At 30.3% G+C, this 13,258-nt stretch overlaps 1 protein-coding gene across 10 annotated transcripts in view; it reads right to left on the bottom strand.

Annotated features, from left to right (window-relative positions):
- Positions 1–13,258, bottom strand: part of LOC132746852 (cytosolic carboxypeptidase 2-like) — a 122,445-nt gene that overhangs the window by 54,533 nt on the left and 54,654 nt on the right. Inside the window, exons 1-2 of one of the 10 annotated variants that reach the window (XM_060736129.1) lie at positions 6,287–6,709; positions 3,691–4,103 (exon numbers count right to left, since the gene is read on the bottom strand). The exons of 7 other annotated variants lie outside the window; for them this stretch is intronic. In XM_060736129.1, the coding sequence (XP_060592112.1) occupies positions 3,691–3,940 (250 nt within the window). In that variant the 5' untranslated portion in view covers positions 3,941–4,103; positions 6,287–6,709. Of the gene's footprint in view, positions 1–3,690; positions 4,669–6,286; positions 6,710–13,258 lie in introns of those variants that run through there. 2 more of the 10 variants (XM_060736128.1, XM_060736131.1) reach the window with 2 other exon arrangements.

Below are 13,258 nucleotides of genomic sequence, written 5' to 3' on the forward strand. Positions count from 1 at the left end.
TTTTTTCTTTCATGGACAATTCATGAATCGATATATTCATGAATGTTAATGAACATATATTCATGAACATGTTCATGAATATCTTGATTCATGAATTGTCCGTGAACGAAAAAAAGTCTCATTTGTTGTTCATGCACATTCATGAACTTGTCCATGAATATGTTCATGAACAGTTCATGAATTATTCATGGAATTCTCGCAGGGGTGGTCATGATAAGCAAATGTTGCAAGTTTCAAGTGACAATACCTTTTAAAATGTTTAAATAATGGACTCAAATAAAGTTTTTCTGCACATGATGACAACAACCACAACAGTGACAGCATTTAAATGAGCTACAAATAATTCTCGATAAATTTATGATATTAATATTTTTAAGATAAATTAATCTTTTTTACAATTCAAATGTCTGGTTTTAATTTACACTGATTATATAACACATATTTTTGGTCATATCTCAGTGGTGGATTCAAATCAAATCAGCTTTCCTTGGCGACCAATTTCTCTGCCTACTAATTCCACATACAAATGTAATTTCTTAAACAGCGATGAAAGACAAAAACTTATTTGATTACACTATAGTCACAAGATAACCAGACATAGGTAACTTACTGAGTGATGGCATAACACATCAGTTTATTCCAAATTAACTACACAATATGTTTCCTGTTATTTCATTCTTTGAATAAAAACTCATATTTTGGCAAGACACGGACAATAACAATATGTTCATAGTCTATAGAGAAAGTTAGAATATCAAATTTATTTTTGGCAAATCTTTGATCTTATAGGATCAGCACAACAAAACATGTTATTAGTATTTACAGTAGAACCAGGATTTTCATAAAGCTTGTCACATTACTAAAATAGTATTACAGGCTTTATTTTCCTGTAACATAAGAGGTTTATGTTTTACTGTACACATATTTTTAAAACCTCAGTATAATATTTGTTATAATGATAAGATGTACATGAAAAAACCTTACACAAAGAGGTATATAATGAATTGTATTTCTGTACCCAAAACAATATAATTTTGTCATTTCATTTTTTTTTTCATGCTTATTTTTCAGTAAATCATAAACATAAGAAGGAAGAGATTGCTTGACAAATCTCAGTTCTTGATAGTAAAACAAAAAAAGATTTCTGTTATCAACACATGGAACTCAATTTCTGTGTCCATTTGGCTTTCCCGTTATGGAGTATTTGACAAACTGCAGGCATTGTAATATGAGTCTGTTATAATGGCTTAATACATAATCTGCATTTTTGTTTATTTTTAGCTGCTATGGTAACAATTTTTGTAACTTCTTACTTTTTGCCAAGATATCAAATTTTTTTCAAACATTGCAAGTCACATATTGTATATTTTTAGCTGCTATGGTAACCATTTTGTTATTTTGTTACTTCTCATTTTTTTTGCCAAAATATCAGATTTAATTCAAACATTTTAGGGCAAGTCACATATTGTTTATTTTTAGCTGCTATGGTAACCATTTTGTTATTTTGATACTTTTCATTTTTTTGCCAAGATATCAAATTTAATTCAAACATTTCAGGGCAAGTCACATATTGTTTATTTTTAGCTGCTATGGTAACCATTTTATTATTTTGATACTTCTCATTTTTTTGCCAAGATATCAAATTTAATTCAAACAAGTCACATATTGTCTGCAGTTAAAGAAGCCACAGAAAGTTGCTGAAACTCGGAAGTATCACATTCAACTTTAAATGCTCATTCTGTGTTTACTTTCAGCCTTTTGTGAAATTGGATCCTGTGAGGATCCTTTGAATTGTGAAAATTAGCACTTTAATGCTATTTCTTGTGTATATACCCTCATGTTATATAGGTAAAATTAATCTATTTAACAAGTAAAAAAATTTAAATTGCCTTGATTAATGATAAACACCTTATCAAATAAAGTGACTTAGTCCCATAATATAATGTATCTGTTTCTCATGTTCTAAAGATATTGACAATTTGTCAATAAACTACAATTTGAACAATTGTGAATTTTTCATTTAACAAATTATAAAAAAGATACTTTTTGGCCTTTAAATGTAAATGCGGCCCTAATTGGGACTCAAAAGTTGTGTAAATTAATACTGACATCATAACTAAACTTTTTTTCTAATTTGGTTTAATGTTGCACCAACACAGTAGAGGTCATTATGAAGACTTTTCAGTATAACTGGTGGAGGAGGTCCTCAGGTGCCCCTCTGTACATTATTTCTGGCATATAGGGGCACCTGAGTAATTATTACCACTGATGCTTCATAAGCTAGCTGGAAAGTCATTACAAAATACAGCATTATTTGGGTAGAAGCAGCACATCATTGACTTGCACCAGCTCCTTGATATAGATATCAAAGTTATTGGTCACTCTCATTACCTAGAACTTAATTTTATTAGTAATATTACAGACAATTATCTGGCAAGGCGGCATGGCCAAGTGGTTTAAACGCATCAGACTAGTAATCTAATGATCGCTAGCCGCATGTGTTCAAACTCTGTCAAGGGCAAGTCCTTGTTTCCTTAGGCAAGAAACTTTACACTCATTGCTCAGTACTGGTTGGTTCCAGGAACAGATTCGAAAGTGTGTCTATAAGCTTATAGCTTCCTACACAATTGAACTAAAATAAATTCTGTATAAACCAAAGCCAAGGATAAATCAAAGCACAGAAGGCGCTGAATTTGTTTGGGTCTCAGAATGTCAGAAAGGTGAAGGTTGTGAGATTCTAAAACAATTTGTTTTTGTATAGTGCCAACAAAGCTTTCCAGCGTTTTAATTGTAGTAGATTGGCTATAAGACTAATTGCAACACTGATATTCAATCCAATGTTTATTTGACTTAAACAATTTGAAAAAAAATGAGTTGCCTTAACTGGGATTTGAACTCCAGACCTTTTGCTTCCTAAGCGAGCGCGCAAACCCCTAGGCCACAGTGAATTTATATGTTAATGGCCTGAAGAAAACCATAATAATACTAAATTAGGGTTTGTAACGACGCTAACTGTTGTTTAACATTTGTGTAAATAATCATGGCGCTTACTCTAAGCATGCATATCTATAAAGAATAAAACAATATTAGAAATCTTCGACCATTAGGGAATTATTTTGCTTGAAAATTAATGCGCCTGTCATGTGACCATATTTACGCAGTGATCTCTCCTGAATTTTTCAGCCTTAGTGTTACATATAAAGGGAAGTAACCGCTTCAAAAAAGTGGACTACTTTCGGCATTTGCAATTAACAGCATTAGAGTCTGAAATTTCGCTACCATTATTTGTTTGGTCTGACGACCCAAACAAATAAAAACAAGGGCAATATATAAGAAACTGACAGCAAAGCGCATAGAATGTAAGAGACACACATCAAGAATAGCTGTAGAAGCTGTCCTGCAAGTCAGTTTTGTTGGTCCTTTCTATATTTAGTGTTTGTGACTGGACAATGTAGGACAGCAGAAAGAAAATATCTTGCTGGATTCATATAAAGAGACCAAAACCACTAATTCACAGTGATCAGTTACTGAGGTACTCCAATACCTGAGCTATAAAAGGTATGTCAAACTAAAGTCAGTTTCTGAAAATTTGAGTTTGTTTTACTAAATATATTATATTATGCTCACTAGAAATTTGATAAAGTCACAGAAAGAAAGATAAATCATTAAAGCAAAATATTTGTCACTCACCATCTTTCCTAAGTATGAATGGCTCTCTTATATCTGGGCATGTTTCTTTAAACCTTGGTGTATCCAAAATCTCATTTTCAAAATATGCTGGCCAATATGGGCCATAAGGCCAAAACTTAATGTCTCTTGGCCTGGTTTTATACTTTGTTATAAATTCCTCTAACTGTTTTGAATAGTTAATGAAACTTGTCAACGACCTTTGTGGTCGCTGAATTTCAGGAGGTAAACTTGGAAATCGTAATGTCTGCATTATTCCAGTGTCCTAGCAACAACCTCAATGAATTTTAAACAACTAATAAAGCAATGTCACCTTCATATCTTAAATTTCATCGTTTATTTCGTCACCTCATTAACTTCTCTTTCACATATGTATATTCTTCCGCCATATTTTTTTGAGACGACATTACACCCATCTAAAAATCCAATATAGAATCTTCTAACGCAAGAAATATGATTTAAACACAATCCTTTTAAATATTGCTAAGATTTGAAGCATATAGTAAACATAACTCACTCAAACAAAGATTTTAATGGAACTTTCAACTATTACATAAGATTTAAACCCATTTTCAACAGTTTCAAAAGTCCTCAATAGAAATTTGTTTGAATATGGTAACACTCGACATAATTTATGTGAAATCTGACTAAATGGTCTACAAATAAATGTTTGTCAAACAGTATTTATCTTTCATTTAATATTATCCTGATAATTTGTTCCGCCCTTAATGTTCCTTGTATTCCTTTAACACTTTTCAAATCAATCCAGTCATCGATCAATATAGAAGCAGATATATCCAAATGCTTCAAAATATCAAATTAATCCATTTATGATACAAAACTGTAATAATGTAATATATAACACGATATTGAATCATTTACTGTTAAGAAATGAACGCCCGAAAATATTTGAAACTTTTTGTTCAATACCTCACACATATATCCAACACACTGGTCTTGTTCAAACAGCGTATTTACTTTCTGCAAATATTTACTTTCATGTAGTTTATACCCTGTGTGCCAACAATTTTTCCAATTTAATTCGCTACAAAAATCATGTTTCTCCGCTAATCTTCAAAAATCGTTACACAAGACAATACCTACCACCTTTATCTTCAATTCAAATAAAATGATCAATCACTAACAGGGGACGAAAGATTTCACGCTTTTTCTGTTTTTTGTTTTCATTAATTTTTTAGCTATAATAAGTTATTGTCGCAAATAAGATAATCATGGGTCATTAATTTTGGAAATTCCATTGAACTGTGTGCGTCTGTCAAATCTATATACAAAGACTTTAAACGGTATCTCTTGGACTAATCGCACTTGTTAATTGTGAATTCTTCATTCGCGGTGAACATTCCACAAAAGAAAAGTATGTTCACTTAAGCTGAACAAATGAGTAATTACAATTATGCTTATTTAAAATTACTATCTTAATTTGTGTGACCGAGTGCACATATTCTCACAGCTTTTAAAGAGTCTCCTCTAATTTGTTCTGAAATTACAAATTAACCCATACATCTGCAGTCAGACCTATGTAACAGGGAATTCAGATTTGAGAATGTACGAGTAATCATATCAACTATGTTAAAACTCTCGAAAGTAATATTTATGAAAAAGAAAAAATATGTAAATAAAATTATATCATGAGTAAAATATTTTACAATTTATGTTCATAGATACTAAGTTATTTCAAAACAAATTAAACTTATCACTAACATCGACCACTGACATGTGAATATACAAAAATGTTCATTATGTTACGAGACCCCTGCACAAACAAACTAGTTTGTATGTTTGTATTTAATTTCCGTTATTTCATGACAATATAATTCTAATGCTTTTAGTATCTAACCTACAATCCAAAAAGATTGACACAAACTGTTTGCTCAGTTTAGTCCTAGAGTTTATATGTAAACTGAAAAAATGTTTGCCAAAGATAATGAAAGCTTTATCTTGTATGAAAACAGAGCAGACCTTATGCACACAACTGGTCATCATTAAGTTTTAACTTTATCGATGTCATTTTGCGATGAATTTGCTTTTACAGGCAAAAATAACAGAACTTTCACAAATGTCACAATCCAGTATGGTCATGGGTCACCATTTTATTAATTTATTTAATTATTTACTAAATCAACAGCTTTATAAGAAATGAAATGATCATGTAGACAAAAATGTATCATCTATTTCATATGATGACATGAATTGTTTGCTTGGTATATCACTAACAGTCAGTTCAGATCATAATGGAGAAAAGGAAGCTCTACGTGTACGATTTGTGACGCCCATAAACTGTCGGCATTTTACAGGCCATGCAGCTATCATGTTAACTTATAATAAACACTCCAAAGAAATTTAATGCTCGTGATATTTATTCCATGAATTTTCTTTAAATTGCCTTAGAATGAAAAAGCGAAAAATGTTAATTATTAAAGCTATAGTATAAATTTAAAAATGACAAAGAAGTGGGAATTACCATACAATAATCATGCACCAAAAAAATTAGATAAATTTGTCAAAAATTCCCCAGGAATTTAGAAAAAAACAAAACATTCTGATCATTCACGTCAACAAAAGACACATAAAACTTTACCGTCAGTTAAACCTCTTACTATCTTAATTCATTTTCTTGCCTCTTCTTTTCTGAGTTTGAAAGTTTTTCTAATTTCTGATCACCGGTTGTTCCGGTTAAGGTAATTTTACTGTTTTCTCTTGCTAGCGAAGCAGACGTAAGATATAAATGAGCTATAGTGAAGAACTTTCCTCCTCGTACATTGTCGTCATGATGATTCTGTACCTTAATACACTGTTTCACATACGTTGTCGGAACTTCTAGATTATTCTCTGACTTAGTTTTCACGTTTCCTGATTCACTTTTTGATATTTTCTCTTTTTCGTCTAATGTCCAAGACATGTTTTAGATGTTTGTAAATTTTACTTGTTTCATTTTTCAATTCACAGATAATGTCATTTCAGTTCTATACTACCAATTCTTCAAAGATTCTTCAAACAACATTCCTGAATGAATAATCTAGTATGAAATACCGGATATACAGAAGATGAATTATCAAGGAGACATGAAGAAAACCGAACATTCTTCTGATAAACAAAAGCAAAGGTTACAAATTAAAGGAACTCCACTTAGGTCCAAACACCTTAAAGCATAAAATTTGAATTTCTTAGATAGATTAGCTAGGGCACTTAAAACAAAAAGATGAGCAAAGGATAATTAAGACATATATACTTGGAAATAAATTGCAAATAATATTTTTACTTTAACCCCGCCCGGTTAAAAGCAGTAGAACATAGTGAGCAAATAATCTGAAATTTTGCACACAACTTCACAAATTATTTGTCTTGACCTACATCAAATGGAACATTAATCTTGAAAATTTATTTCAAGTCCCATCATGTCTAAAAACCTCAGTGGAGTCCCTTTAATCTATTTTTCATCCAAATATAGAACATTTCGAAACATTTATTAGTTTGATCATTAACTCCTTTAAACACACCATTTCAATTTTAATGGTCAATATTTTCATTTTTAATAGAACCCATAAACAATTAATGTTTAAATCACATTCCACAAACTGTCCATCAGAAAATAAAGAATAAACAATTAAGAAATAAAACTTCCTTTCACTCTTAATTTTTATTGGAAAAGCAAGAACATTCAAAGCTGGTTTGAAGTAATAACCATATTTTTAAAAGTCAATATATTCAAAAGTTGTGTGCTTATTATAATGATATTCTGTTTTTTTTTTCACTCTTTATAAATTGAACAGTCAAAGAATAATTTTCCTTTCAAATAGACATGCTACTTAACTATTCTTAAAATGCGCAAAAGATAAAAATTGTTTTCATTATAATTTTCGTTCTATGAATCAAATAATTTATTATATTTCAAATATTTACAAAAAGGTTTTTAGTGAAGTACTAAAGATTAATGTTATGTTGTGTTTTACTGACCGAGTTAAATAAAATCAACAGTGTGACAATTTTTAAGAGATCAAGTCAATTGACCTAAACAGGTGAGTAAATAGTAAAGTTGTTTTAAGTTATACCTTTGGCCCAATAACCTTTCAATAATTTTAAAAACAAGTAAGTAATATAAGGTTATTAACTTCCAACAAATTCCACTCCTTTTCAATGACCAGACTTAGAAAAGACACCCCAACCCGACCCCATTCCAAATCTCTTATAGATTATATAGGTTTCCCAAGAAAACATGCGTAACAATTGCATATTTAAGAAATAACATCGGCCTGAGAGGTGTATATCGGCTATTTAACACCGGTTTGGATGCGTAGGAATTGACCACGAAGGCCGTAGGCCTGAGTGGTTAATTTTGTCGCATCAAAACGACAAAACCGGTGTTAAATAGCCAATATACACCTCTCAGACCGATGTTATTTCGATTCTAACACGATAAAATAAGGAAAATCACTAATGTTATTTTTCAAGCGGAAATAACTTCCGGTACCGATTTTCGTATAACGCTGTTCGATTTTCGCACCCCACTGTTGCGAAGATATAGAAATTATCGATCAAAAGAAATGATAAAAAAAAAAACGTTATTTTATCAAGTTTTTCAACAATAAAAACTTACGTCGTATTGTGTTTACATCAGTGCCCCATTTATAATTCTTGTATGTATGAAATAACGTCAGCTTGTTTATGAAATGAGTTGTTTACTTAGGATGACGTCATTACGCTGCTTACGGATTGGCGCCGTTTTGTCAAACTATTTATTAACTGATATGCATCTAATATGTGGCGTTAGTGTATGTGAGATATTATTTCGGTATTGTATGAAAAGAAAACATTATACGAACTGAAAATATAAATAAAAATGCTTTTTATTGTTGCTTTAAAATGCTTTGTAAACTATAGAATCGAGGGTGAAAACATAACAGCGCATATACAAGTAGTCCCTAACCGGTGTTTATTGGCAGTTTAACACCAGTTTTTTTCCTTCTTTGTCTATAGTGACAAAATCACGTGAGTGTTAGAATGTAAAATTTGCAAAACAATACAATAAAATAATTTTATACTGATGAATATGTTACTTGACTTATACATTTATAACATTGTCAGTGCTTTGCTTTAAATCAGAGGTGTTATTTTCAGTGCCATCATTGTGAGCACCATTATGGAAAAGTCAAGGTAGATGGTGTTAGCTTATGGTGTTTTCTATAATGTCTTTTAAACATTTTCCAAAACGAAAACCCAAGTTTGACCAAGGTACCAGTATTGTGAGTATATTTAACTCTAGTGTTCAAAAAAACGTCTTTGTGAGGTATTTTGAACTTTTAAGTGTTAAAAAAAATTGATTCAATAAAAAATCTACTAGCTCATAAATAATACTAAACAGAGTTCTTTGCTGTTTGAAATGATATATGTAATGACACAGCAATAATTCACATTTCAAATCTGTGAAAAAAAAGTGACAAACCACTTGATTAGCAAAGGTGTAATAATGTGCACACCTGAGGCATCATGATGTGCACACCTGTAGTACCTGACAAAAATAATAAATAAATGTTGTTGTATTTAATCTTTGACACTGATTTTTTATTATAAAAGACATTTTATTTAAGACATTAAATAACTTTGATATAGAAGATGAAACATTTTTTATCATAATAGCACTGTTTACAGCCAAAAAGTTCAAAGAGTTTTGAATTATATTTTTTTTTCTCAAATATTTTATAATGAATTCTTGAAAAAACAAAAATACATATGGTTTGTTGTTAACTGCCAGGTCAAGCTAGCGTTTTTATTTTGGAAAATATTTGATAAACATGACCTAAATTATTAGAAAAAAAACCCTGACCTAACATGTATTATCTATGATTAAATGCACAACTGTAGCACCAGAAATCTACCTTATACTGATTTGAAGTCAAGTACCAATGGTGCTTGAAGTGTGAATTGAGATGAAGAAAAATATTTATATATATATATATATATGCAGTGATAGGGTGATATAATATGCATATACATATATAACTGATGCTGCAATATGATATATATGTGATGATGTCAGTATGTTATATATGTGATGATGTGATGTGATATAAATGGGATGATGTCATTATGATATACGAGATGATGTAAATATGATATATATGAGATGATTTCAATATTTTATATGTGATTATATCAATATTTTATATGTGATTATATCAATATGATATAATTATATGTAATGTAATGTAATGATGTCAGTATGATAAAAGTATATGTGACAATGCAATATGATATATATGTGATGATTCCGATATGATATATATGAGATGATGTAAATATAATGCAATATGATGATAATTATATAGGTGAGAAAGCAATATGATATTGCTGGATGGGGAATATTGCCCCAGTGTGATGTTCTATAGGACTATAAACTGTCATATTGCTCAAGCTGATTGCCCAATGTTAATTGTTGCCAACTGCATGCAACCTGAGTGTAAATGCAACTTTACTCAAAGCATTAGAATAGTACACTCATGTAATTTTTTTCCCATTATATACATAATTGAACATGTATAAAGAAAGTGTGAACAAAAACCAAAGGAAATATTGATTCCCTCATGACATGATGTATAAATATATATTGTCAAATGTCAGGTGGCATTGCAACTCATGCAATGCATTTTAGCTGTGGAATTATCAATAATCTGAATGTCAGGTGGCATTGTAACTCATGCAATACATTTTAGCTGTGGAATTATCAATAATCTGAATGTCAGGTGGCATTGTAACTCATGCAATACATTTTAAATTAGCTGTGGAATTATCAATAATCTGAATGTCAGGTGGCATTGTAACTCATGCAATACATTTTAGCTGCGGAATTATCAATAATCTGAATGTCAGGTGGCATTGTAACTCATGCAATACATTTTAGCTGCGGAATTATCAATAATCTGAATGTCAGGTGGCATTGTAACTCATGCAATACATTTTAGCTGCAGAATTATCAATAATCTGAATGTCAGGTGGCATTGTAACTCATGCAATACATTTTAGCTGTGGAATTATCAATAATCTGAATGTCAGGTGGCATTGTAACTCATGCAATACATTTTAGCTGCAGAATTATCAATAATCTGAATGTCAGGTGGCATTGTAACTCATGCAATACATTTTAGCTGTGGAATTATCAATAATCTGAATGTCAGGTGGCATTGTAACTCATGCAATACATTTTAGCTGTGGAATTATCAATAATCTGAATGTCAGGTGGCATTGTAACTCATGCAATACATTTTAGCTGCGGAATTATCAATAATCTGAATGTAGGCATTTCAATACATAAGTTAAAAAAAATACTGTATTTTCATCAGTTATCAATCTTATATAACTTGTATAACTATCATAAATCAGAATATAAATATATACAATATTGATGCAAAATGATATATATTTGATGAAGTCAATATGGTAAAATATTTTGCATTATATTATATATATGTGTGATGATATAATGTGTATGTGATGAAACATAAAATATATATGATATTTTTAAAATATATGCATATGATATACGTATATAGTGAGAAAGCAAATTATGATATTGCGGAGGAATATTGCCCCAGTGTGATGTTTTATGGTACAGTAAAGTACCAATCAAAACACCTTTTATGGTACAGTAAAGCACCAATCAAAAACACCAATCAAAAACACCTTTTATGGTAAAGAAAAGCACCAGATAAAAACACTTTTTATAGTACAGTAAAGCACCAAACAAGAACACTTTTTATGGTACAGTAAAGCACCAAACAAAAACACTTTTTATGGTAAAGAAAAGTACCAATCAAAAACACCTTTTATGGTACAGTGAAGCACCAATCAAAAACACCTTTTATGGTAAAGAAAAGCACCAGATAAAAAACCTTTTATGGTACAGTAAAGCACCAACAAAAACACTTTTTATGGTAAAGAAAAGAACCAATCAAATACACCTTTATAGAACAGAAAGAATCAAACAAATACACTTTTTATAGTACAGTAAAGCACCAAGAAAAAACACCTTTATGGTAAAGAAAAGTACAAAACAACAAAAACACCCTTTTATGGTAAAGAAAAGCAACCAAACAAGAAATATTTTACAATTATGCCACCATATAATTATTTACAATTATGTCACCAATTTTACCTTGAAAAGAACAATAAAGCAACAAGCAAAAACACCTTTAAAGGTTAAGTAGCACACCAAGCAAAAACACCTTTTATGGAACTGTAAAGCACCAAACAAAAACACCATTTAAAGTACAGTAAAGCACCAAACAAAAACACTTTTTATGGTAAAGAAAAGTACCAATCAAATACACCTTTTATAGAACAGAAAAGAATCAAACAAATACACTTTTTATAGTACAGTAAAGCACCAAGCAAAAACACCTTTATGGTAAAGAAAAGTACCAAACAAAAACACCTTTTATGGTAAAGAAAAGCACCAAACAAAGACACCTTTTATGGTACAGTAAAGCACCAAACAAAAACACCTTTTATGGTAAAGAAAAGTACCAATCAAAGACACCTTTTATGGTACAGTAAAGCACTAAACAAAAACACCTTTTATGGTAAAAAAGCACCAAACAAAAACACCTTTTATGGTACAGTAAAACACCAAACAAAAACACCTTTTATGATAAAGTAAAGAATGAATGTCCACAAAGTTCAAGAACTTAATTTCACTTAAATCCCTATCAGTACAAAATAAATCCATAATTTCCATTAGTTTTTTATCACTATAACATTCAAGAATCAATTTTCTTTTACGTAATATTTCACTATATTAAGTCTGTAAATCACACAAATAGCTGTCTTAAGTATTTAACTATCATTACATTTCATTCTTTATAGAGATTCAAATAATTAAACTCGATAATATCAGGTATTCTTATTCCGTTCCTGATTGATTTTTATTCATCTAATGAATGTAAATATTTATAATCGACATGGTTTTTATTGTCTTTTTTTTTCTCCTCAGTATTGTAAGAGAAATGTTTCTCATAACCAAATACTTGTTTCTGATCGATGTCTTCAATAGACCTCGCAAGTTACTTTACTGTAATCTTGTAAATTAATGTTTTATATATTTTTTTGCAGTAATACAGTTTATCTTTTTAAAGGGATATGCCACTGTAACATAGGCAGATAAACAGTAAATTGAATTCTTTAATCAACTGAAACATTTTAAGTGAAAAAAATGGGGGTTGCCATTTTTTGTTTAAGAGCATTAAAAAATGCAAACCACTTCCTAACATTAAGATCAGTAGTATTTTTATATATTCAATACAGAACCCTCTAAATTTCCAATCTTTACAGCAGATCTGATATATTACGTTTGAAAGTGGATACTTGAAATTTTGTATACCTTACAAAACCAACTCTCATCAATTACCATACAAACAAAGATAACCTTTGAGAACAAACAATTGAACATTTTAATTGAATTTAATTGAATTTTAATGCCACTTCTGTACACACAAACCAGTTTGAGACATAGCCTTTAAACAAACACACAAGAAGTTCTAAATGAATTGAACAACACTTC

The sequence above is a fragment of the Ruditapes philippinarum genome, unplaced genomic scaffold (assembly GCF_026571515.1).
Source record: "Ruditapes philippinarum isolate M1 unplaced genomic scaffold, ASM2657151v2 ctg387_1_1_1_1, whole genome shotgun sequence".
Taxonomy (NCBI): Eukaryota; Metazoa; Mollusca; class Bivalvia; order Venerida; family Veneridae; genus Ruditapes; species Ruditapes philippinarum.